Source organism: Rhinopithecus roxellana, chromosome 15 (genome assembly GCF_007565055.1).
Source record: "Rhinopithecus roxellana isolate Shanxi Qingling chromosome 15, ASM756505v1, whole genome shotgun sequence".
NCBI classification, from domain to species: domain Eukaryota; kingdom Metazoa; phylum Chordata; class Mammalia; order Primates; family Cercopithecidae; genus Rhinopithecus; species Rhinopithecus roxellana.
In genome coordinates, this window is record NC_044563.1 from 3,020,160 (window position 1) to 3,046,388 (window position 26,229).

The 26,229-nt window shown below is 51.8% G+C and overlaps 2 protein-coding genes and 1 long non-coding RNA gene across 5 annotated transcripts in view; 1 reads left to right on the forward strand and 2 right to left on the reverse strand.

Moving 5' to 3' along the window:
* The window catches only part of NADSYN1 (NAD synthetase 1), a 45,099-nt gene extending 41,814 nt beyond the window's left edge, over positions 1 to 3,285 (reverse strand). Inside the window, exons 1-2 of the mRNA XM_010382092.2 lie at positions 3,022 to 3,285; positions 1,274 to 1,334 (exon numbers count right to left, since the gene is read on the reverse strand). Of these exons, the coding sequence (XP_010380394.2) occupies positions 1,274 to 1,334; positions 3,022 to 3,259 (299 nt within the window). The 5' untranslated portion in view covers positions 3,260 to 3,285. The remainder of the gene's footprint in view (positions 1 to 1,273; positions 1,335 to 3,021) is intronic.
* A 964-nt stretch (positions 3,286 to 4,249) lies between these two features.
* On the reverse strand, positions 4,250 to 7,707 carry LOC115893591. The gene is made up of 3 exons (XR_004053649.1): positions 7,452 to 7,707; positions 5,201 to 5,288; positions 4,250 to 4,668 (listed from the first exon to the last, which is right to left on the reverse strand). It is a non-coding gene; the product is annotated as an uncharacterized LOC115893591 (long non-coding RNA).
* Positions 7,708 to 7,885: 178 nt separating this feature from the next.
* DHCR7 (7-dehydrocholesterol reductase) lies at positions 7,886 to 22,283 on the forward strand. Of its 3 annotated transcripts, none has more exons than XM_010382093.2 (9): positions 7,886 to 8,047; positions 8,632 to 8,756; positions 11,394 to 11,497; positions 12,134 to 12,356; positions 14,231 to 14,321; positions 15,147 to 15,360; positions 17,568 to 17,772; positions 18,690 to 18,821; positions 20,825 to 22,283. In XM_010382093.2, the coding sequence occupies exons 3-9, from the start codon at positions 11,400 to 11,402 to the stop codon at positions 21,287 to 21,289; spliced, it is 1,428 nt and encodes a 475-aa protein (XP_010380395.2). In that variant the 5' UTR covers positions 7,886 to 8,047; positions 8,632 to 8,756; positions 11,394 to 11,399; the 3' UTR covers positions 21,290 to 22,283. The 3 variants fall into 3 exon arrangements, with proteins under 3 accessions (XP_010380395.2, XP_010380397.2, XP_010380396.2); XM_010382095.2 differs by having other exon boundaries at positions 7,896 to 7,998; positions 20,825 to 22,276; XM_010382094.2 differs by having other exon boundaries at positions 7,934 to 8,070; positions 20,825 to 22,276.
* The last annotated feature ends 3,946 nt before the right edge of the window (positions 22,284 to 26,229 follow it).

Below are 26,229 nucleotides of genomic sequence, written 5' to 3' on the forward strand. Positions count from 1 at the left end.
CCAGGAGACGTCAGGCTCACGAGATGATCAGGCCTTGAGTATGGCCCAGGAGAGGATCCGGCCACGGGCCCAGGAGAGGATTGAAGCTTTGTGACCTCAGACAACCCAGAATCCTAGATCCCTTGGCACTTAGGTGAAGAATTTCTTAAAGAATCAATCAAATGAAGACAAATTAAAGAACAAAGTAAACATTCTTGGATATTATGGGAGAAACAGCCCTATTTGAAGGTGGGATTCTAAGGAGAGAAATCGACCTAATAAAGGAACTTGGAAGCACTTAGAGAAAGACGCCTCTGGACTCACACAAAACCTAAGAGAAGACAGTTCCTGCTTACTCTAAGTCCAGAAGCAAGAACACACACTAAGGCAGGAGACAAAGACTGAAGAGGGACTTCCAGATTCCACAACGGGTCAGGGGCCTAAAGACCAACGGGAAACTAGCTGAGCACAGTTGGCAGCAGACATCCAAAATGAGAACGGACTATCGCTTACAAGAGACCTACAATGTGGCTACTCATTTTTGTTTTTTTTTTTTTTTAAAGAAGGGACAAGAAGGGAAATAAGCAATGCGTTTTCCTGATTTTTACAAAAAGGCATATAAGAAATGATGATTTATGCTTGTTCTGAGATCATGGAATGAAAACTGAAGGTATCTTGGTCCTCAGCTGTTATAACAAAACACCTTGGACTGGGTCATTTATAAGCAACAGAAATGTATTGCTCACAGCTCTGGAGGCTGGGAGGCCCATGATCAAGGTGCTGGCAGATTTGGTACCTGGTGAGGGCTGGTTCTCTCCTTCTCTGTGTCCTCACGTGGTAGAAGGGGCCAACGAGCTCCTTTGGGCCTCTCTTGTAAGGGCACTAATCCCATTCATGAAGGTTCCACCCTCATGACCTAATCACCTGCCAAAGGCTTCATCTCTTAATACCATCACCTGGGGGTTAGGTTTTAACATATGAATTTTGGGGGGATGCAAACATGCAGACCACAGCAAAAGGGCAGTGGTAACACAGAAGCAGCCCAACTTTGAAATTGGCCTTAATCCCGTAAAAGTCAGTTCCTTTAATTACTCAACATGGGAATCTAGACTTATTCAGCCTCCCTGGGCCTGCTCTTGCTCAGGTGTTCAATGGCATTAACCAGGTCCAACAGCAGGTGTGGCGTGTCCACAGCTCCCAGGACTGTCCCTGCTCCTTCCTTGCCTTCTCAGCTGGGGAGAGCTGATGCGGCATCGCTAGCTGACCACCCCAGGGTGTCTGTGTCTGTTCTCACCATATTTCCAGCTCTGGGCCAAGCCTGTATCTTGCTCCTCTGTTTCTGGCAATTTCAATACCTATAAGTACAGACAGAAAAAGAAAATGGGGCAATTTCAGCACCTATACATTCAGAGACAGATGAAATAACCTGCTGCAGTAGGTAGGATAAAAACAAAATACAAATAACAAACAAAAATGCTCTGTGCCTTCCCAGACCGGATGCAGTCAGGCTTCCTGTTCACAGCCTGGCAGCAGAGGGCAGCATACACCTGTATACACCTGCACCTGCCTATACTTGCATATGTCTGCTTATACCTGCAGAAAATGAGAAACAGGGAGGGTTTGCAGGCCTGACCCTTAGCACCACGGAGGAGGCGGAGGAAGAGGAAGAAGTCACACCCTGGTAGTTTATCAACAAGGAAATGCCCAACACCACCTAGAGGAAAAAGGACTTGAAGGATTACGATCCAGGAGTGGTGCCACTGTCAGGCACCATCGGCTTACTGGTCTTGGGCAGCAGCTTCCAACAAGCATCTAGGGAGGAGAGGCTGGCAGAGCGTAGACTTAGCTCTAGTCACCCAGCCTTCTTCAGTCCAACTGGATTTGCTCTGAGCAAATGAGGCGAAAGCAGGTTGCTATTTAAAAACAACAACAACAACACTGGCTGCGGTGGCTCATGCCTGGAATCCCAGCACTTTGGGAGGCCAAGGCAGGTGGATCACTTGATGACAGAAGTTCAAGACCGGCCTGGCCAACATGGTGAAACCTCGTCTCTACTAAAAATACAGAAATTGGCCATGCATGGTGGCAGACGCCCGCAATCCCAGCTACTCAGGAGGCTAAGGCAGGAGAATTGCTTGAGTCCAGGAGGCAGAGACTGCAGTGAGCCAAGATGGCACCACTGCACTTCAGCCTGGGCAACAGAGTGAGAGTCTCTGTCCAAAATAATAATAATAATAATAATAATAATAATAATAATAATAATAATAATCCAGGGTACATGCTGATAAGATGCCAGCTCTTGAAACATTCTGTTTCTATTGCTCCTGGCAAAGGCTCTCGCAGTCAGCAGACCAGTGCAAGACAACCTGCAACCTGACTACACCTGCAGGCTTGCCCATTTAGGTGCAGGTGTTAAGAGTTTAACTTTTCATCCTCCACGGTGCGTCCAAATGAACGAAAATTAGATGGTGACCTTTCAACAACCACACCCTGTCTTCCAGGCCACCAGGCCCGGCTGATTTTTGTATTTTAGTAGAGGCGGGGTTTCACCGTGTTGGCCAGGCTGGTCTTGAACTCCTGACCTCAGGTGATTCCCCGCCCCCTCCCCGCCCAAAGTGCTGGGATGACAGGCGTCTTTTTCTGCTTCCCTTTCTGGGACGCCTTCTCCCAATGCCCACCCACTAGGACGGCCCACGGGGACCCAGACCGTCAATCTCTGGTCTCTGCACACCATACCCGCCAGGCGGCAGCCATTCCGTCCAACTTAGATATCTCCGAGGATGGGCAGCTCAGACCCAGCCACCGGACCCCAGAGATACCAGAACACGGGTCCATCCCCAGGCCTCCCGCCTAAACCGCCAGACTTTTCTTAACCGTGCCTTGTATATCGCTTGTCCTCACGAACCATAAACACTTCCCGAGGAGGACCTGAGTACGTACCACTGGCGGGGTCATTACCCATTATCTCATCTGATCCCATGCCCAGGGCCGCGAGTTGCCCAGGGCAAGGCTGCCACAGTGCCCGCGCCGCCCCAGACTCACTCTTTAAAATCCTTTGCAAATTGCCCTCGAAGTCCAGGGCCCACTGGTTAAGTGCGCAGGTGGCCACGGTCACCTTCCGGCCCATCCTGGCTGCAGTCTCCTGGGCAGGAGACCAGCGGGAGACAGCAACACCCGGGGCCCAGAGAGATACGCGGCTCGGGCGCCGCACCTTCCGGGTTCCCCGGCCCCGCCCCCCCCGCCCATCCGTTGAGGCTCCGGCCAAGGAGAACTGCGGCATCAGGCCCTGCCTACGGATCGCTCCGCCCCGTCCGCGACGCTCACGACCGCGCCTGCGCAGCGAGGTGGCCGCCGAGTTCGTTGCCCCGTGAAGGGCCCCGCCCCCGCCCTCGCGGGCAAACCTGTCCAGTCGCACAGGTGCAGGGGGCTCCCCGCCCAGCTGCAGCTCCCCTCCATTTTATCCCAGACCGCCACCCCACAACCAGCTTAGCCATGTTTTATTTTAATACGGCGTGAACCGTTCCAAATACACCAACACTAGAGAGTACGGTAGGAGCGCTCCCTCGTGCCCGCGGGATAGCAGACCACAGCAATCGTTTCTCTGTGCTGGGAATCCCGCCTCCCTGGGCGGATGGCACTGAATTCCTGGGAACCCTCTCCTGCCCCTTCCACTCCTGTACCACGTGTGTAAGTAGCGCAGGTAGCGCGCTGCTTGCCTTTTCTGAAACTACAGGAACTGCACTTGAATGTGCTTCTGCAACTTGATTTTTTCCCCTTGTAACATGAGATACGTTCTTTTAATTATTTTTCTGCAGTTTGGTATTCCATTGTAGGAACAAAGCAGGTTTTTTCAGTAGCGGATGGGCATTGAAGTTGTTAGCAGCGTTGTGCCAACAGACGCACGCACACACGCACTGCTGCAGTTTCCTTTCCCGCGAGGTTTCCTTAGTGGCCTCTTTCCGCCAGTTCCTGCAGCAGCTTTGCGGAGTAGTAGGGTTCGTGCTGTTGGACTTTCCTAAATATTGCCAAGTTTCTTCTCCAGGGCGCTTGCACCGATTCACTATCAGCAGTTTCTCACTTTTTATTTTTTCACATTTCCTCTTTAGTCCACCCAGGGTAGAATCCATTTTTCCCCCATATAAATAACTGCCTCACCATCCTTGTTCGAAGAGGCCATCCTTCCTTCTGTCATTCATGTTAGTTTAAAAACACACAATTTACAGATTTGGAAAAAGAGGAAGCTTTATTTGTTGTAAAGCGTTGTAGCCTGCAAGGTGGCAGCCATCTGTCTCAGGCCGGGAATCTGTCTTCAGCCAAGGCCAGAGACGGGCACTTCCAAGGAGGAGGGGTTGGGGCAGGAGCTCTATGCTGAAGGGATTGACTAAGCATACATATTTAACAGGTTAGAGGAGGAGCTATGAACATTCATGAAGATGGTCCTGACACATGCCTTGTTTTTGAGCAAAGCATGTAATAAATGACCCATATTCACTTTGGGGTGGAGACTTAACATTTACCTGTCTTACAGTTAAGGCCTTTATGGAAAAAAGGTCTTTTCAGGACACAAAGGCATGCAGGTGCATCAGCTCTATAAACGGGTCAGCTGGTCGGTGGGGTCAGCTGGTCGGTGGTCTCTTATCAGGAGAAAGTCACTGAAATCAGTCTCTTGTCCAATCACAGCTGTTATGGCTGATGAAACAGGGTCAGTCAGTCAGCACGTGGAGCTGCAATTGTTTTAATATTGCCTATCCCAAGGCCAGTGTTTGGCTAATAGAGACACAGAAAGCCTTGTGGCCGTTAGAACATAGTTTATCCTCTAAGTGTGGGGTGCCTGACTTACCCTTGCCTAGCATGGCTTCAGGTCCTGTTCATAATTTGGTATCATATTGCCACAGAGTCCGCTCTATCAGTCTTACCATCTCTGTTTTAACATGAATGCTGGCTAGTTGTGCTGTCCAAACTCTAAAACAGGGGGCTATTACCAGGCACGTCCGACCTCCCATCCCGTCATGTCTGGGAACTCAGTGTTAAGGTTTTTCTGGTGTCCCCTTGGTCAAGAGAAGGTCCCTTTGGTCAATGGGGGGCTTAGGATTTTATTTTTACCTTATGTACATATACTCGTTTTCACATTTTTAATCACTTTTTCACTTCCTATAAAGTAATGCTTGTTCATGACAATTTGGAAACTCCACAAAAGCACAAGAATGTTATACATACTAACTTATTTAATCCTCACAGTAGTTTTCATGCCTCTGAAATCCACACAATCTGCTCAGATGATCTCCTGCCAACAATGGCTGACACCAGGCCTGGGCAGAGAAGGGGAGGATCCTTGAATATCTGGTTGTCCCAGAAAATAGTAAGTACTCAAAGGATGGTAGGGACATGTCATTTGATAAAAGAAGCCAATTTGAAGGGGCTCCCATTAGCCAAAGACAGGACAATACAGTAAGGATCATAACTCAGTCAGTTAAATCCATTAGGGCATACTGATAAAAAAAAAAAATAAAGAGGAAATCTCTACAGAAGAATGCTTGCTAATAAATAATTTATTAATCAATGTTGAGGGAATAAAATTAGAAAATTAACACTTTGTCCCAAGAAATAAGGGATTCAGGCAAGAGTCCTCATTAAATGCTAGGGTGAAAGGTAATTTGGGAACAGCATATTTACAGTCTCAAAGTATCACTGCTCCAATTACTCATAAATAACAAAAGGAAAAATGGAGACTTCTGGCAGAAACCACTGAACCCCACTATCAATCATGGAGCACAGTGATGTGTTGTCTTAAAAAAGAAAAGTTTAGGACTCTCGAAATTTATTGTCAACCTGGGCAACAGAGCAAGATCTTGTCTTTAAATAAATAAAAATAAATTATGTCAAGAGGGAAGTCCTAGAAACTGAGTCACGTAGCATGTTTGTAATTTTGTCTTTTAGATTAGAGACTAATATTTTTCTTTATCATTTATGTTTTATAAATGACTAGGAGAGACCACAGACCAGGCCTCCTCCCCTTTTAATTACTGATCTTTATTATATTGTCTCTTATTATCCCATACTTAACTCAGACCAGACTCCTACATCTTCAGTGTAAAATGTTAAATATACCTTCTCTCCAAAAAAGACCACGTCAATTTGTCAGATTATAACTTTATGCATAAAAAGTTAAAATTCTGTTAAACTTCCCTGAAATTTGTCTACATAAATGATCCCAAACATCTACACTTTGAAACACTGATTTCCATTCTTTAAAATCTGTGCTTCCCAGGCAGCCTGTCCTCAAACTTTATACACTTAAACTCTCTTTAAGCTAAATTCTGACCCGTTTGGTTATTTCAGGTTGACAGCGTTCTGACAAGATAAAACATGCTCTAGTATATTGTCCTGCCAAAAAAAGTGCATAGCCTGAATGCACAGTGTGGCTCCCTGATTAGATCCTGGGGTTTCAAAAAGAGCTGTAGGGTAGGGCTTCACACCTGTTGTCCCAGCATTGTGGGAGGCCAAGATGGGCGGATCGCTTGAGCCCAGGAGTTCGAGCCCAGCTTGGGTAACATAGTGAGACCCACGTCTCTACAAAAAAAAAAAAAAAAAAAAAAAAAAAAAAAAAATAGCGTGCGGTGGTGTGCTCCTGTAGTCCTAGCTACTCAGAAGGGCGAGGGAAGATAATCGCTTGAGCCCAGCAGTTCAAGGCTGCAGTGAGCTGCGATCGATTGTGCCACTACACTCCAGCCTGTGTGACAGAGACCCCGTCGCAAAAAAGCAAAACAAAACAACAATAACAAAAGGGCTGTAAAGGGCATTATTGGGACAACCCGGGGAAACTGGAGATGGAGAACAGATAACAGCATCGAACTGATGTGGTCACTGTATTTTGGTAATATAGGAGAAGGTTCTCATTCTTACGGAGTTGGACACCGAAGTATTTGGGAGGGGGTTATCACGGTATCTGCAGTTAATGGTGGGGACTGAGTGGGGAGAAAAAAGAAAAATACACATATATAAAGAGAGAGGGAGAGAAATGAAACGTGGCCACCTGCTCAACCCTGGTGAATCCAGGAATCTGCGTGTTCCCTTTACGTTCAACTTGTTTGTATGCTGAACATTTTTCAAAACAAAAAGGTGCAGGGAAAAAATAGAACATGATGTCTCTCTGAGGGCCACAGAGACGTGGTAACCAGATCGCTCTGCTGGTAAGTAAGGTCTGTTACCCGAGCTGTTGGGTGTGGGGTCAGCAGACACCTTCAGCTGCCCCCACCTCCAGGTCTGCCTCGCCCCAGGTCATGCCCTCGCAACGCGGCCCGTACGTCCGGCTCGCACTGTGGCTCAGCTTCTTCCTCTGCCCAGTTCTGCTGCTCCCTCCCGTTCCGTCCTAGCACAGGTGTGCCCCTTAATAAGCAGGCCACCCGGACTCCATCTCGGGTCACTTTGGCGGTCTCCCAGCGGCGAGCCTTCCCCGACATCCATGTGTTTACCTGATCGTTTTCTTCGCCCGGGACTTAAGCCCTAGGAGCAAGGACTGTGTCTATTTCGCTCCTGGCGGTGCACCGGCGCCTGGACATAGGCTCCATCAATGTGCATCGCGAGCCGCTGAAGCCCCATTTGCCGAGGAGGAAATTGAGGCACGATCATCCAGGTGATGAGCCTGGCACGTTCTCCACGCGGCCCACGTGGCCTCCCCGCCCCGCCCCACACCCGGCTGGTCCTAGCGGATCCAGACCAAGCGCGGGAAGCTGCGCCCACCCGCGGGGGCCGGGGAGGGGCGGCGGGGCGGGGCCTGGGCCGTCAATCTCGAGTCTGGCCGCTGCCGAGTGGCGGGCGCGGTGGGCCCGGAGTCAGCTCAGGCGTCTCGGCCAATCGCGGGGCGCGGGACCGACGGGCGTCCGGGGTTCGCCTTCGATTGGCGGGCAATCGCCGACGTCATCCGGGGGCGGGCACCCCTGCCCTGCCGGTGACTCCGGCCCCTGGCTAGAGGGTAGGCGGCGAGGAGCAGCGCGAGCAGGCTAAGGGGCGCGTGCGCAGGTGAGGCCAGGGGAAGGTGGTCGCAGGTGAGGTGCCGAGGTGGTCGCAGGTGAGGGGCCGAGGTGTGCGCAGGTGAGACCAGGGGAAGGGGTGCGCAGTGAGGGGCGCGTGCCCAGGTGAGCAGGTGCCCACTCACAGGGCGAGGGTGGGGTCAGGGGCAGGGGACGTGCGCGCAGGTGGGGACGGGGACCTGCGCGCGCTAGTGGGGACAGGGTCCGGCTCACAGGCTAGGGGCAACTGGGGCTCCGGGGAGGCGGGGCGGAGGCGTGGATAGTCCCCCCCCTCCCCCACGAGCCGGCCCCTGAGGGATGCTCTATCCCCGCGCGGTCTGGAGCTTCCCCGGGCGAAGGCTGCCTGGCTCCGGGGTCGGCTCCTGGCCCCGTGCTGCGCTCCGCGGCGGCGCTTTCTCCTGCCCCACCTGTTGTTCGCCTCTCTCTTTGTCAGTGCTGAGCCAGGCACAGCAGCTCTGCGATGGGACTGGCTTGTCCGCCGCCCTACCTGACATGCGGCTGTTGAAGCCCTGAGCGCTCACCTTGTGCCTCTTGCCTGACTCCAACTGTGGACCTTGAGCGTCTGCCCTCTCCTGAAATGTCAGCTCCCTTGGGGTCTTATTCATCTTTGTGTTCCCTGCAGGACTTTAGCCGGTTGAGAAGGATCAAGCAGGCATTTGGGGCACAGGTGTCTAGAAACTTTTAAGGGGCCAGTTCAAGAAGGAAAACTTCCCTTCTGCTGTGAAACTATTTGGCAAGAGGCTGGAGGTAAGTGTGTCTCAGTGCCCTGGATTCTGGGCGCAGGCTATGGCTTCACAGCGTTGAAAGTACAGACAGACTGGTCCACCAGCTCTCGAATGCCCAGACTGTCTGTGCCTCTTATGAGTAAAGTACAACATACCAGGGCACCTCCCCTTTGTCTGTTCCCAGCCATCTATTGGGAAGGATGTTACTTAGATATTTGTTGCAAAACTCAATGCTTATGACTAAAGAGCTGACTCCTGGGTGACTGAACTCTGTAGTAAGCTAAAAGTACTTCTTAGGTCTTGTTTTAATTCCTTTTGACAACATTCTCCCAGTGGCTTTTTCACACTTTGGTTCTGAGGTTACACATCCTCTGACCCTTTGCAATTTTCTGGTATTTTGCATAATTGATAATGTTGGTACCAGGCATTGTTCCTTCGTAGCTTATCCATGACTTGGGGCAGGAAGAATGCCACCCCATTCTACTTAGCCTTCCTGTAAGGCAAGTGTGCATGTGGGTGGTCTGGATTAACACTAGTCAGTGTGGAAACTAGGGATCTGAGGGAGTGGGGGCACTGAGCTGGTAAGTTTTGGTTGGGAAGAAACTAAACTTGTATCTTACCTTGATGAGAGCCTGTGGGAGAGGAACTGTCTAAAACAAGCTGGCTTGTCCGGGTGGCTCTGATCTTGAGATCAGACTCACTAGCACGTCAGTTTTTCTCAGAAGCAGTTTTCTTTCATCCACTTTGATTTTACAGATATAAGGAGAGTGACTGGCACTCACCAGGCTCTGTATTCAGTATTTGGGGCCGTAGAGAGACACCGTCTCTTCCCATCAAGAACTCTTCGTCCTGCTTTGTACATCATAGGAACTTCAGAAACTAACTTGTGTAAATTGAATTAAGTGCTGCTACTGCAGTTCTCACACTGCATAAGGAAAATGTCTTTCATCATTGAAATTTTTTAAATGAGTGTAAATTTTTATTAAAGTAGTTCATGCTCACATTTTTAAAATAATCAATGTTAAAAGGCTTCCAAAGAAATAGTCTCTACCACATCCCACGTAGACAGTCTTGCTTGCCAGCAGCAAACACTTTTCATTCTTTTAGCTACTTTTGTGTTGTTGTATGTACCTACTTATTTCTAAGTAATTTACTTTTAGCACCCCTAACTTTGCAAATTTCCTTCTGCACGTACAATAATCAATAGAGAATACATTGTTATGACAAAGTTACCATTATTCATTGTTGAGCCAAGTAAGGTCCTATAATAATGGACTTTTTATTTTTCCTGGAGTTAACAGTTGCCTTGCTTTTTTTTTTAATTTGGTAAGGTTTCTATGCATCTGTCATTCATTTTTTTTTTTTTTCTGGATGCTGTAACTGAGCTGTCGCATATATCAATAATTTTCCTACACATTCGGATGCAACAAAATTCATCATTTTCATTTCCTCTGTTTCCTAGACATTCATCTTGTACTAATGTGGTCTGGTTTCTGGCTAGTCCTGCTGCATAGCTCTCCTCTTGGGACTTGCCCATGCCCTTTTGTGGACATCGCTTCAGCAACTCTCTTGGTTCTCCAGTTTCTTGGATCCTTTGTTTTTGTCTTTGAGTAATAGTTCTCATAGGAATAGAATTCTAGGTTGCAAAAAAGTTTTCCTCAGAATTTTGAAGTTTTTCATCATTGTCTTCTAGAATCCAGCTTGCTGTCGAGAAATCTAAGGCTACCATGATTTTTACTCCTGGTTTTTCTCTAAAAGCTTTCAAGAGCATCTTTTAAAAAAATCTCTGATATTTTAAAGTTTCACAGTTATGAACTTGTTCTGGAAGTGGGGATGTCACTGCTTCCTCCAAATTATAACCATGTAGAGCAGCTGTGGGTACCTAGAGACATTCTGTGTTCTCTCCGCCTTTTTTTGTAGGGTGATTATTGAGGGCCCCATATGGGCAGCTGTTCTAGGCTCTGGTAGTAGAACAATGAGGAGGACACACAATTTCTGCCCTTGGGAAACTTACACTCTAGTGAGGGGAGACAGACGATACACACACACAAATGAATACTCTAGGCGATGGGGAGAGTTACTAAGAAAAGTAAGTACCCAGTGGAGGGCCTTGGCAGGGAACCTGGGGAGCAGCTGCTTCAGATTGGCTGGGAGAGAAGATCTCCCAAGGAGGGGACATTTTACATGAGCCCTGAATAAGGACACCTGCAAATGTGCTCTAAGCAGAGGAAGTCAGTGCCACGGGCGACTTAAACTGTGTTTAAGTTTACTGTGTTGAAGTTAACTGTGTTTAAGGATGAGTGAAGACTCCTGTGTTCCTGGAGCCAAGAGGAATAGGGGAGAGTGGTATGTAGGAGGGAGGCGGGAGCCAATTTGTGCTGTAAGAGGGAGGGGCATTGTGCCATGTTTGGAGAATGAACTGAGACTAGCAAGAGCAGCCATAGGAAGGTCAGGTGGGAGGTGATTGCAGGGTCCAGAGGAGAGAGTCTAAGACAAGATGATCTTTTCCCTGCATGGAATCTGCTGTCAGGGACAAGGTACCGGGAAGGTGTGCACAGGAGGCCAGCCCTGCCAGGCCCAGGAGCAGTGGTGTATGCAACAGGGAAAGGTGGTGTCTGTTATTTGAGGGACAATGTTAGCAAGGTTCTCCTTCTTGCAGGGCCCAATGGCTGCAAAATCACAACCCAACATTCCCAAAGCCAAGAGTCTAGACAGCGTCACCAATGACAGAACTGCATCTCAAGGGCAGTGGGGCCGTGCCTGGTAAGGATCTTGCCTGTTCTCCCAGCTAGAATGTAAAGTGTGGTCTCAGAACTTTCCAGCCTTTGGAATGGACCCAAAGGAATGAAAGACCTATTTAAAAGAAAACAAATTTTTTTTTGTCAAGACTAATGAAAGGTAAGCAGTTTCCCACTTTATAAAGTAAGGAATTAGAAAAAGAAACTAGAAATCATGGTCAGCCAACAACGTAGAAAAAAAGATATGGGCTTAAAGAGCAGCTGGGGCCTTCCCACCACCCTGGAGTATGACCTGTTGTCACAGCTCCCATTTCGCCATGGAGCCATGGGGACTTCGTGTGGGGCGAGTGTCCTCTCCGGCCTGAAACTAGGGAAACCACTGGCCTTGGTGGTTGTGAAAAACCTACCTGCACTCATATTCTGAGCTCTGGGCCTTCCGTGGGGGCCACAGGTTGTGCCACCAGTTAATCAACCACAGTAAAGCAGGCATGTTGAGTGGCTTCCTTGCCCGCAAGGAGGGCCCATGCTAGGAGCTGATGCCTTTTCTCATGGGGTGCTGGTGGGTTTGAGTAACAGGTCCTCCACACAAGAGCCTCTTAGGGTCCTGGTGGGGCCCGGGGCGGATGGGCCCCCGTGTGACTGCCTGCATCTGTCCTCGCAGGGAGGTGGACTGGTTTTCACTGGGGAGCATCATCTTCCTACTGCTGTGCGCACCCTTCATCGTCTACTACTTCATCATGGCGTGTGACCAGTACAGCTGCGCCCTGACCGGCCCCGTGGTGGACATCGCTACCGGGCGTGCTCGGCTGTCAGACATCTGGGCCAAGACTCCACCTATAACGAGGAAAGCCGCCCAGCTCTATACCTTGTGGGTCACCTTCCAGGTCAGCAGCCCCTGCCCTGGGGTCGGGGCACAGCAGGTGGGGAGTGTGCCCACTCAGGTTGACATCTGGGTTCCCGGGACCCAGCAGGGCATTCCCTGGTGTGTTCAGATTCATCCTCAGATGTCAGGCAGAAGGCACCTGTCACAGCAGTGTTCGATACACCTTCACGGCATGCCTGCATGCAGTTGCTGGGCACACCCAGCTCTGCAGGGACAAACTGAGGATAGGAGCAAAATCCGGTGGGAGGGCAGGGCTGGCCCGAGGAAGCCCCATAGTCGGCAGGAGTCATGTCTTGCACCAGGTCTGGAAAGGAGCATCTCAGTCCCCAAAGGGACGCTCTCAGTCATGAGATGCCACTCACGAGGCAGGGCTGTGTTTCCCCACAGGCAGTCGAGATCCAGGATGTTCTCAGCTCTGTGGTGTCCCCACTGGCTTCCCGGTCCAGAGGGAGTTCCAGGAAGGAATTGTTGTAAACCTGGCACACACAGGGGTGGCGCTGATTGCCTGAACCCAGGAAAAGGTTTCCAGGGAAACGGTGCTAGAAAGAGACAGGCCTGGGTTTTCCCTCCTGGGAGGGAGGAAGGCTCAGATTCTGATTAGCTGTTTCTCCGCAGGGTCCAAGCTTTTGGGCTCCAGAATACTTCTCAGTTCAGATCTCTTGGTCCCTTTGAATGAACAAGGGCAGTGTGAATCACAAATAGACACAGAGCAGGAACCCACCTGTCCATCAGTAGATGAATGGACACACAGGACAGAGAACACTGTGCCCACTGTGGGACACTATTTGGCAGTGGAAGGGAATGAAGCTCTGATGCCACTAGGCGGATGACTGTTGAAGACAGCGCTGAGCGAGAGAAGCCAGTCAGAGGCCGCATACCATGTGGTTCCATGTATATGCAATGCCCAGCACAGGCAAATCCACAGAGGCAGAAAGCTCAGTGGCAGCCGGGGCGGCAGGGACAGGGAACTCAGAATGACTGTGGAGGGGAACAACATTTTCTTTTATGGTGATGAAAAATTCTGGAATTAGCAGTGATGGGTGTACAACCAGTGATGTAAATGTGCTAACTGCTGCTGAATTGTGCACTTTATTTTATTTTATTTTATTTTTTTGAGACGGAGTCTTGCTCTGTCGCCCAGTCTGGAGTGCAGTGGCCGGATCTCAGCTCACTGCAAGCTCCGCCTCCCGGGTTTACGCCATTCTCCTGCCTCAGCCTCTGGAGTAGCTGGGATTACAGGCGCCCGCCACCTCGCCCGGCTAGTTTTTTCTATTTTTTAGTAGAGACGGGGTTTCACAGTGTTAGCCAGGATGGTCTCGATCTCCTGACCTCGTGATCCGCCCGTCTCGGCCTCCCAAAGTGCTGGGATTACAGGCTTGAGCCACCGCGCCCGGCCAATTGTGCACTTTAAAAGGGTGAATTTTAGCCAGGTGTGGTGGTGCACACCTGTAATCCTGGCTACTTGGGAGGCTGAGGTGGAAGGATCACTTGAGCTCAGGAGGTCAACGCTGCAGTGAGCTATGACTGCACCACTGCACTCCAGCCTGGGTGGTAGAGCAAGACGTCATCTCAAAAAATAGATTTATGTATCAAAAAAAAGGTGAATTTTGTGGGATTCTCCATTTTTAGAGGTGACTGGGAGGGATCTGTGCCCTCTCCTGAGGGGCGAATGGAGCCCTGGGGGAGAACACATTGGCACCTTCCCTGGTTGATGAGTTTATTGTCTCAGAACCCCCTTCAAAACCCACAGCCCAGCAGTGTGAGCTTCCAGGAGCCATAAATGCTTTGGGAAGAAAAAGACTATGATTGTGATTCTCATGTTCCTGCTATGTGTCCCCCTTTGCAGGGGGTGATCAGGCTGCTTGTGTGTTTCAGGTGCTTCTGTACACGTCTCTCCCTGACTTCTGCCATAAGTTTCTACCCGGCTACGTAGGAGGCATCCAGGAGGGGGCTGTGACCCCTGCAGGTAGCCGCCTCCCCTTCACCCTCCCCAGGCTCCCGTTCCTGGCCCTTCCTCTCAGGGACCTGTCCTTCCCCACACTGCTTCATCACTAAGACTTGTCACAGGATAGAAATCCATTTTGCTTGGATTTTTCACAGCAGCAGTCCTCAAAACCATTGAGGGCAGCTGGGGCCATCCCACACCCAGATTAGAAATCACTTTCCTGGGTAAGGAGGGAATGGATGGGTCCAGCTTCTTTCCAGCCCCATAGCAGGGGATGCGCTGGGCCCATGGAGCTTCCTGCAGAGACCACCGTGCCTTCCTCTGGGCTGTCCGTGGGAGACCTTGTCTGTTCATTCCTCGCCATCATTGAGAACCCATGAGGAGCCTGGCTTCATGCCTCCCATGTGGGTGCAGACTGGAACCTCACCCCGACTCTGCCCTGAGAGACTCCCTGTTTTTGGGGTGGGGGGTGGGCTGAGGCGCTCCCCAACAATTACAGATGGGACCAGGGACACCACAGGGGCATCCTCACTTGCTTCTGCCCCTCGGCCCTGACCTCCCTGTCAGACTGTGCACCTGTCACTCAGCCTATGGTCAGTTAGCATGATGTAGAACCAAAGGATGGACTCAGCCTCCTCTCCCTCTTCCCAGGAATTAGGAGGAGCAGACAGTTCCTTGGCCAAGGGTGTAGGGGCCTCAGAGATGGTGCCTGGGGCTCCAGACGAGGGTCTGCAGCAGTAGAGGCCCAGAAAGTGACCAGAGCCCCCGCCAGGCATGCTTCAGCCCAGCCAAGCTCCTCACTACAGGCTGGCAAAGCACCTTGATTTCTGAATCCTTCGTCTGCAGGGGTTGTGAACAAGTATCAGATCAACGGCCTGCAAGCCTGGCTCCTCACGCACCTGCTCTGGTTTGCAAACGCTCATCTCCTGTCCTGGTTCTCGCCCACCATCATCTTCGACAACTGGATCCCATTGCTGTGGTGTGCCAACATCCTTGGCTATGCCGTCTCCACCTTCGCCATGGTCAAGGGCTACTTCTTCCCCACCAGCGCCAGAGACTGGTACGTTCTTAGCAGCGGGTCCAGCCTGATGTGGAAAGTGGAAACTTCCACCCCTGGCCTTTCTTGCTGCCTGGGGCAGGTAGTTGTAAAGCCCTGAGCACTGAGAATCCATGGAAGAGGAGGAGGGGATGGAACTTGCTTCACCCTGGGGAACATCCTTTCTGAATGTTTACTGGCTTCTCCAGACTTGGCAAGAATGCAGCTGAAGATGGCCAGGTCAGATGTGGTGACCAAGTCATTGTCTTTAGGGCTGGCGTGGGGGTAGGGAAGCCAGGAAGAACTTCTGGCTGGGGGCACTGGCAGCCCATTGCCTCTTTCTTTGGATTAGCTAGTGAGGCCCAGAACAAGCTTCGTGAAGAGTCTTGTTGTCCCTGTGGCTTTAATGTAACAGCTTCCCAGGAGAGCCCTGCTGGCTTGTACCCATTCTCATGGAAGCCTTGGCTGGACAGCGGTCAGCCAGTCATCTGTCTGTCCACTCATCCATTCACCTGCCCATCTCCCCACCCACCCACCCATCCACCGGTTCACCTACATACTCACCCATCATCCACCCACCCATCACCCCATCCCATTCACCCACTCACCCATCCACATCTACCCATCATCTCATCCCATTCACCTGCCTACCAATGCATCATCCACCTACCCTCATCCATCCACCTATCCATCACCCACCCATCATCCATCCGTCTACCCTCCCATCATCCATTCATCCATCTGCCCATCCACCTACCCACCCACCTACACATCTAGCCACCCACCCATCCACCTGCCCATCTCCCCATCCATCCACCTACCCACCCAACCATCCATCATCCGTCTCATCCACCTGCCCATCCACCCTCCACCCCATCCGTCTACCCACCTGTCATCCATTTGTCCATCCACCTACCCATACACCTACACATCTAGCCACCCACCCATCCGCCTGCCCGTCATCCATCCACCTACCCATCCATCCACTCTATCAGGGCCTGTAATGGCATGTGCTGAGGGGAAGGGATGCATTCATCCCATCCAGGTCAACCTCCTGCCTGAGCAATGTCTGCAGCTCCTGACCGGCCTCCCTTACCATCTCAGGCCCTCCTAGCTGGCTCCCTCCGGTTCCCTGGGTGACGCTTCTGAACACACCTGATCCCTGCCACCCTGTGCCCCAGCTCAACCCTGCCTATCATTTATCCATTCACCTGCTCCTCTTCCCATCCCATTCATCCATCCTTCCACCCACTCACCCTCTTATCCATCCATCCATCCATCCATCCATCCATCCATCCATCTATCATAAACCAATGTTTGGTGGGATTCTCTTGTGGACACTTGTAGGCAGTGGGACTTACAGTTCAGTTTCGGGGATCCAAAAAACCACAGTGTGGTTTATGCCTAGGCTTTTGGGAAGTGTTTCTGGAGGATGACACTTTGTAGCTTGTGTGTTATCAGATAATGAGCCTGGCCTTCAATGGCTCCTTTAGATCATCCTTGCCACCTTATAGTCATGTCAATGGCTGTGGACTTTTTTGCTACTTAACCCTACCTGAGGGAACTGGACGTGAAAATAGGATTTTCTAGTTAACACAGAAATTGCTCTGTGTCCGCAGCCAGCTAGACCGAGCCAGGGTCTCCACAGGGGTTATCTCAGCTGATGCTCTGGCCCTCCAGGGATTGGGGGATTCAGGTAACTGGTCAAAGAACTTGTCCTGCACATGCTGGAAGCCGGGCCCAGGGTGCGTTTGTCATTCTCTACGTTGGCGTGATTTATCATGTCACTCACCCATGAGGACCCACATGCTCTGAGTCTACTTCAAACCACGTGCTTGGGCCCCAGAACGTAATCTCAGTGCAGTTGAGCCAGTTCTTTGGCTCACCTGTGCCATGCATTAAGGGCATCTGGAGAAGGGTAGAGAGAAGCCCAGGTACCAGCCCAGAGCCAGTCTCCCACCCTCCCGGGCGCGGAGCAGGTGCCCAGGGGCTTCTGCTAAGGATGGCTCTGCTGAGCAGCAGCTGAACACAAAGGAGAATGAACGAGGTGCCCGGAACCAGCCAACTGAGGCATTCCAGCCGTGGGGGTCCCGGCGGCTCGTGGCCAGCCTCTGCCGTCTCATGTTACCCTTTAGGACCCTGGGCCAGTGCTGGTCTCTCACCCAGCAAGGTGGTCCCCTCTTGTGAGATATGCTCATTCACTAAATGTATCTTTTATTTATATTTTCAAGCAAATTCACAGGCAACTTCTTTTACAACTACATGATGGGCGTCGAGTTTAACCCTCGGATCGGGAAGTGGTTTGACTTCAAGCTGTTCTTCAATGGGCGCCCTGGGATCGTCGCCTGGACGCTCATCAACCTGTCCTTCGCAGCAAAGCAGCGGGAGCTCCACGGCCACGTGACCAACGCCATGGTCCTGGTCAACGTCCTGCAGGTGCCTGTCATGGCTGGAGAGGGTGGAACGCTGATAGTGGCGGGCTCTGGGGAAACCCAAGAGCCGGAGCGTGTTTCCATGACCTTAATCTACCGCTTGTAAAAGAGAGTCAGCCGCCCTCCCCAGGTGTCACCAGGAAGCGGCCGGAGAGCATGTGGTGAAGGAAGCCATCCTGGGTGCCTGTCTCTGCCAGCCCTGGGAGGGGAGGAGGCAGGTTCTACGCAGCCAGGCATGGTCCGGGAAGGTCTCCCTTGGGGATTACACCTGGGTAGAATCTGGGGGTGCGTGGGAGTTAACCTGGTAGAGTGGAGGCAAGATGGCGTGCTCCAGGCACCCCCTGTAGGGAGAGAGGGTGGCAAGTCTGGGACACTCAGGAACGTCCCGCATCCTGTGCAGGGAGCGTTCAGGAGCTCGGAGGCAGGTGAGGCTGGAGGCCTTATGGAAATCGTCTTCTTTATCTTAAAAGCAGCAAGACCCGGAAAGTGTGTGCTGAGCTGGGGTGCAGGGTGGCAGGGATCAGGTGTGTTTAAAAGCGTCACCCAGCGAGCTGGTGGGAGCTGGCTAGGAGGGCCCTAGAGGGTGAAGGAGGCTGGTCAGGATCTGCTGACATTGCTCAGGCAGGAGGTTGACCTGGTTGGGATGAATGTATCCCTTCCCCTTGGCATGCGCCGTTGCAGGCCCTGAGAACCTGGGCTGGAAGAGATGCCAGGGCCATGGGCTTGGGGTGGCTCTGAGGACAAGGACACCCTTACCCCTGCCCATGTCCCAGGCAGGAACAGCCCCAGCTACACAGTGAGGAAGCTGCTCAGCCGCTCCCCAAGCGCCCCTTCCTGCATCTGTGTTGAGTGTGATTTCCCCGAGGCCCATCTGGGCCCCAGGAGGGCGGGGGGCAGTCAGCGGCTGCTTCTGTCTTGCAGGCCATCTACGTGATTGACTTCTTCTGGAACGAAACCTGGTACCTAAAGACCATTGACATCTGCCATGACCACTTCGGGTGGTACCTGGGCTGGGGTGACTGTGTCTGGCTGCCTTACCTTTACACGCTGCAGGTGAGGAGGTGGGCAGGGCGGGGGCCGGCTCAGCGGGGCATTTGGCAGACACATGCTAAGCTTTCTCCTTGCAGAAGCATCTGTCCTTGGGGGTGCCAAAGCTGCTTTCTGTTTCTAGGAAGAAGGGAAGGCCTCGTGTATTAGCCAGCTTGGCCGCCTTGGGCCACCAGCCAGGGAGGTGACCTTGAGCATGTCCCCAACATCTGCAAAGTAGGGCAGATGCCGGCTTAGGGCTAGATGGGGCAGCTGAGGTGGAGGTGGGTCAGTGCGGGTGCTGGCAGCAGGTGTCCTCTTTATTCCTGCCTCCTAGGATGTGCTGGGCACTGGGGCAGGGCTGCCCTGGGGGTTCCAAGACAGTGGGGGACAGCGAGTGGCCTTGTCATTAGCATCAAGCCCCCCACTTCCCTCCCAGCTCAACGAGAGCAGCCCTGCTCTGATTTGGGAGAAATGCTGGGCTCCCAGGTAAGGGATACCAGGTGGCATCTGGTCCCGCATCCTATGCAGGATGCCATCTGCCCATTTCAAGAGCAAGAGGCCCCCTAGGGACAGAAATAACTCACCCCAGGGCACTTGCTTAGCAGCCCCTGCCCCAGGAGGCTGTGCACAAGTGGAGAGAACCAACGTGGAAAGGCTGTCACCTGTTCAGGATGTGACAGGCCCGGCCTCACCTGTGACAGCCAGTCCTGTGGGATGGAGGTGTGGGTGTCCTGGAGACGCTCACAGCAGAGAGGGCCAGTACCAGGTGGAGGGTGCAGAGCCCCAGCTGGCCCCGTGCTCATACCAGGTCCTTGGAGTCTCCGCATGGCCCACCCGGCCCCATTTCTCCACATGGCTGTCTGCAGGCCTGCTGGTTCCCTGGTTTTATAAACTCCATTTTCCAGGGATGTGAAAACGTAGCAATAGGTCCCACTATATAATAGCGCTTACTTGCTTTAGCCTGTGTGTGTGTCTTGAGATGTATGTACATTTTTTATACTGCATTTGTATTAGTCTTCTCCGGAGAAACAGAATCAATGGAAGGGTGGAGGGTATACGTGTAAGAAAGGGATGTATTTTTCAACTCACGTGATTGAAGGGTGGCTTCAGGGCAGCCTGGAGGCCCAGAGGAGTTGATGCTACACTTAAATAGAAGGCCACTTTTTTTTTTTTTTTTTTTTTTGGAAACGGAGTCTCGTTCTGTCACCCAGGCTAGACTGCAGTGGTGTGATCTTGGCTCACTGCAACCTCCACCTCCTGGGTTCAAGCGATTCTCCTGCCTCAGCCTCCCAAGTAGCCTGGATTACAGGTGCACGCCACCACGCCTGGCTAATTTTTGTATTTTTAGTGGAGATGGGATTTTACCATGTTAGTCAGGCTGGTCTCAAACTCCTGACCTTGTGATCCACCTGCCTCAGCCTCCCAAAGTGCTGGGATTACAGGCGTGAGCCACTGTGTGTGGCCGGAGTGAGCCACTGTGGGTGGTCAGAAGGCCACTTTTTAGCAGATTCCCTCTTCTTTGGGGAAGGTGGATCTTCTGTTTCTTAAGGCCTTCAACTGACTGGATGAGGCCCACCCCCATTGTGAAGGGTCATGCGCTCTGCCTGGTCGACTGATTTGTGAATCTCATCTGAAAAATGCCTTTACAACCAGACTAGTGTTTGATGAAATATCTGGGAACAGTGGCCTGGCCAAGTGGACACGTTAAATTGACCATCACAATATTAAATTCAGATTATATTTTTAATACGGTTATATGTTTGATATTTATACTATATGTCATATATAGGGGGTGTATATACACACACATACACACACATAGACAGGTAGAAGGCAGGTAGAGTTACTCATTTAATACCCACAATAGCCCTCGAGGTAAGTGCTTTTATTCACAGAAGAGAACATTGAGGCAAGGCGTGTCAGAGGCAGAGCTGCGGTTCGACCCCAGGCAGCCGGGCCCCCGAGCCCACACTCCTGTCCTCTCCCTGGGCAAAGCACCGCTTGACCCCTTCCCCCTCATCCCCCAGGGTCTGTACTTGGTGTACCACCCCGTACAGCTGTCCACCCCGCATGCCATGGGCGTCCTGCTGCTGGGCCTGGTGGGTTACTACATCTTCCGGGTGGCCAACCACCAGAAGGACCTCTTCCGCCGCACGGATGGGCGCTGCCTCATCTGGGGCAAGAAGCCAAAGGTCATCGAGTGCTCCTACATGTCTGCAGATGGGCAGAGGCACCACAGCAAGCTGCTGGTGTCAGGCTTCTGGGGCGTGGCCCGCCACTTCAACTATGTCGGCGACCTGATGGGCAGCCTGGCCTACTGCCTGGCCTGCGGCGGCGGCCACCTGCTGCCCTACTTCTACATCATCTACATGGCCATCCTGCTGACCCATCGCTGCCTCCGGGATGAGCACCGCTGCGCCAACAAGTACGGCCGGGACTGGGAGCGTTACACCGCGGCCGTGCCTTACCGCCTGCTGCCTGGAATCTTCTAAGGGAGCGCCCTAGGGAGAAGCCCTGCGGGGCTGTCAAAAGCATGTTCTGCCAGGTCCATGGGGGCTGGCATCCCAGCTCCAACTGTAGGAGCCTCAGTTTCTTCATCTGTAAACTGGAGAGAGCCCGGCACTTGGCAGGTGTGCAGTGCATAACGCTCTGTTCCTTGCTTTTGCCTTCAAGGGAATTCCGAGTGTCCACCACTGCCATATTGCCAGCACAGACGGATTTTCCCTCATCAGTGTCTCTAGGGCAGGAGGATTACCCGGTCACCTTTAGTAGTCCTTTGGAGACAATTTACCTGTATTAGGAGCCCAGGCCGCACTACACTCTGCCCACGCTGGTGTCTGCTGCTGAGCAGGTCTTCCCATGCCCTGTCATTAGGCTGCATTTATTCTTGCTAAATAACAGTGGGAGTGGGGTGTGTGGGTTATCCATGTATTGTCTTTCAGCTGCAGATCCCCCCTCCCCTGCCTGCTCTGCAGTCGTGGGCGGGGCCCGTGCACCGTTTCTCCTTGGTAGCGTGCATGGTGTTGAACTGGGGCGCTGGGGAGAAAGGGGCTTTCATGTCATTTCCTTCTTGCTCCTGCTGCACAGCTACCAGGGGTGCTCGGCAGACATCCAGGGGCGCTCTGCCTGGAGTCTGCAGACCTCAGAGAGGTCCCAGCACCGACTGTGGCCTTTCAGGTGTAAGGCGAGTGGGCTCTGCTCCCCGATTCCCTGTGAGCGCCCACCTTCTCGAAAGAATTTTCTGCTTGCCCGGTGACTGTGCACGGACTCTGGCTTGAGCAACCCAGGGAACTTCACCTTCGGGGGCCTCCCACACCTTCTTCAGCGAGGAGGTCTCAGTCCCGGCCTCGGCAGGGCACCTCCTTTTCTGTGCTTTGTTACCTGGGGCATTCTCCCTCATCCCTAGGGTGTTGTGTGAAGCTCTTTTTAAACTTTGTGCTCTGAGTAGAGTTCATCTTTATATTAAACTTTCCCTGTTCGAATAAATGGCTGTGTGGTTTCTGACTCGTGAATGGGCCTGACCGCAGGTCTGACTGGTATATGCGGGCTCTGTTTCCGGTATGAGAAGGGGTGTCCGAGAGAGACGCTTGGGTGCAGCATCAAAGCGTTGGGTGCCCATGGGTGCATGGCGCCACCCTGCCCCTCTCTCTCCTGCCTCAGCCCTTTGCTGGGGCTGTTTTCAGGTTGGATGTGGAGAGTGTTCCGTTCCCCAAGGAGATGAAACCAGGCTTGGCCCCCTGTCCCCAGCAAGTGAACGGAGAAGCCAGAAAGAAAGTGCCAGGTTTGTCTTGCACCTGGAGAAACGAGAGTTTCACACAGGCAGCCCAGTGCCCATGCCAGGGCAGAGGGCCAAGCTCAGAGTGGCTTCATTGCTTCGCATGAGAACTGATCCCACAGCTAGGCGGCCTCCCAGACAGCCTGGAGGGCATTGGAACTGTGACCCAGGCTGACTGCGGAGCCCCAGCGTTCGTGCACCGGGCCCCACCGCTACCTGTTGGAGGATATGGGCCTCAGGGGTCCCGGGCGTCTGTGCTGGACACACACCACGAGAGTGACTCAAATGCCGGGGAGATGGGAGCACACTGCCCTGCGTGGCTCTGAGCGGAGTAGACCCTGCCTTTTTTTCCCAGACGTTGAGTAAATTCATTTCACAGAGGCTGGGGTGTGGTCGCTGTGAGCTCAGATCTGGGCCTCCTTGCCTGCATTGGAATCCTGGCCCCAGCATTTAAGAGCTGCATGACCTTGAGCGGACCTACCCTTTCTGTGTCTCAGCTTCCTCTTTTGAAGGATGAGGGTCATTATTATCTTCCTGCCTTGATGTGAGAAGGGCTTCCCAGGCCAACCTGGCGGGCGAGCTCTCGGTTCAGATGTGGACCTGTCTCAATTGGCCGAGAGTTGCTTTTGGTTTGGTTTCTGTTTGAGCAGCTTTGCGCTGGGCTGCAGGTTCCTCTTCCATACGCCGTGTGTTTGCACAGTGGGTTCTGCAGATGCAAGGCTGTGACCCAGGCTCTGTCCCACCAGACACGTCTGCCCTCACTCGTCCTCAGATGGAACCAGCTTCTCTCTGGGCAAGAACAGGGTGACCCAAGAGCTCAGATTAGACGGTGCCAGCCTCTACCATTCTCCAGGTACAAAGTGCATTCTGTTCCCAGTGAAGCCACAGTGCCTGCTCCCTGGGAAGCTGGCCTGGCTTTTGTCCCCTTCCAGAGTGAAGGGCAGCTCAGATCGACTGCCAGGGCCATCTGACCTGTGCTGTACGGGGCATGGCACTGCCCACTGATAAGGGACAGGCATCCGGTACCCTAGGACAGGGTCAGTGCAGGAATCCAGTGGGCACATTCAGAGAGACTATTTTCCCTTGAGTAGATTTAATCCTGACACACCCCACCCTCCCCCACCTCAGCCTTGGAAAGCGAGGCGAGGCCTTTGTCAGAAACCACCCTGCTTGCTGTTGGCTCCAGCAGATCTGCTTTCTGGTCCATGTTTAACAATCTTAACAAACTCAGCACATACCTCTGTCCTGGGAGGAGCTGGGCAGATTGCGGGCACTGTCTTTGATGGCAGAGCTGACTTCTTGGGAAACTGAGGCCTGGGGTTTGAAGCAACTCATCCCAAATGACAGAAGTAGCAACTGGTAGAGGCCAAATTTAAACCTCAGGAGGAGAGGTAAAGGGGCAGTGTAGGTCACAGGGTACAAAGTTTGGGTTAGACAGGAGGGTGAGTTTCTGCCATCTGTGGCACAGCATGGTGGGTGACCATAGTTAGGAATGTATTATATATTTCAAAATTGCCAAGAATAAACTTTCAGGGTTCTCACCACACCCACAAAAACACACAGGTGATGTTATGGATATGTTAATTAGCTTAATTGACTCATTCTACAATTTACACAGGTATCAAAACATCACATTGTACCTCATAAATATAAGCAATTGGCCGGGCGCGGTGGCTCAAGCCTGTAATCCCAGCACTTTGGGAGGCCGAGACGGGCAGATCACGAGGTCAGGAGATTGAGACCATCCTGGCTAACATGGTGAAACCCCGTCTCTACTAAAAAAATACAAAAAAACTAGCCGGGCAAGGTGGCGGGCGCCTGTAGTCCCAGCTACTCGGGGGGCTGAGGCAGGAGAATGGCGTAAACCCGGGAGGCGGAGCTTGCAGTGAGCCGAGATCCGGCCACTGCACTCCAGCCTGGGCGACAGAGTGAGACTCTGTCTCAAAAAAAAAAAAAAAAAAAAAAAATATATATATATATATATATATATATATAATAAGCAATTATTGTCAATTGATAATACCATTAAAAAATACAAATGTTCAATTTCCCTAGTAACTAGAGAGAGGAAAATTCACATCATGTGATCCTTTGGCAAACTTTATCACATTGGCAAACTTTATCGCAACAGTAACTCCCGGCATCACCGAGGTCAACAAGAAGGTTGTTCAACAAGAAAGTGTTCTCCTAAACAGCATGTAGGAGTTCTGTGACCCATTCATTCAGGTCAAGACATTTACCCTGAAGAAATCAAGGGAGGAGGAATATGTTTCGATAACAATGTTCGTGCAAGTACGGTTGATAATAAAGTTTTCTGCTGGGTGCAGTGGCTCACACCTGTAATCCCAGCACTTTGGGAGGCCAGCGTGGGCCGATCACTTGAGTTTCAGGAGTTTGAAACCATCCTGGGCAACATGGCAAAACCCCATCTCTGTAAAAACAATGAAAACATTAGTTGGGCATGGTGACACATGCTTGTAGTCCCAGCTATTCAGGAGGCCAAGGCGGGAGGATCATCTGAGCCTGGGGAGGTTGAGGCTGTAGCAGGCCGTGATTGCGCCATCACACTCCAGCCTGGGCAACAGAGCAAGACCCTGTCTCAAAAAAAGTTAATAAAGTTTTCATATGAAATATACACATAAAAGGATATAGACCAAAACATAAACATTAATGCTCTTCATAGCTGCACAGTGGAGGTAATTGTGTTTTTTTTCTGTATTTTTGATAAATGTTATTTTTCAGTAACACTTCTGCAGGATTATAGTAGAGATGAGGAAGGCTGCTTGCACCTGGACAGATACGATGCATTTGTTTTTAATAAACTAGACCTTCCTGCCCTAAGCAGGCCAAGGAGGAGGAGGAGGACTTCTGGCCAGGAGGGGTATTTCCTCGCAGGCACTGGTGCCACTGAGGGCGGACTGGGGTTGGCTTCACCGCGTTGCCTGCAGGGAGGGCTGTTTCCGGAGCAGGAGTCAGCTGTGTGCAATTCGCTTCTGCTCAGAGCTCTGTCTGGAGGACTGTCAGAGGCGGGTGTCAGTGATAGCGACAGGAGGCAGCCAAATGCCCAGCAGACAGAGGCGGGTCCCCGGTGAAGCCCCACCTCCAAGCGGAAGACAGTTTAAAGCCTGAAAGCCAAGTTATCCTTGGACCGGACTGAGAAGTTGTCTTGCTGTTTGGTGCACTTCCCTCTGATGGATCCCCACCCTTCACCTGTTTTACATATACCTACCTTTTCCTAATTGGTTTTCTACACTGTCGTGTCCACCTTTGAGTGGCATCTTTGCTTTAACCATTTTTTGTTTGTTTGTTTGTTTGTTGTTGAGACAGAGTCTTGCTCTGTCACCCAGGCTGGAGTGCAGTGGTGCAATCTCGGCTTACTGCAACCTCTGCCTCCCGGGTTCAAATGATTCTCCTGCCTCAGCCTCCTGAGTAGCTGGGATTACAGGTGCCCGCCACCATGCCCAGCTAATTTTTGTATTTTTAGTAGAGACTGGGTTTCTCCATGTTGGTCAGGCTGGTCTCGAACTCCTAACCTCAGGTGATCTGCCCACCTTGGCCTCCCGAAGTGCTGGGATTATAGGCGTGAGCCACTGTGCCCAGCCTAGTTTCAATCTTTTTTTTTGCATACTCACAAACCAATCAGCATGCACTCCCCAT

Bases quoted from the DNA above. Each gene is read 5' to 3' on its own strand.
- DHCR7 (XM_010382093.2), top strand. From the start codon at position 11,400: ATGGCTGCAAAATCACAACCCAACATTCCCAAAGCCAAGAGTCTAGAC. The intron at 12,357-14,230 runs GTCAGCAGCCCC...TGTGTGTTTCAG, and splicing joins CCTTGTGGGTCACCTTCCAG to GTGCTTCTGTACACGTCTCT. The intron at 15,361-17,567 runs GTACGTTCTTAG...TATATTTTCAAG, and splicing joins CCCACCAGCGCCAGAGACTG to CAAATTCACAGGCAACTTCT.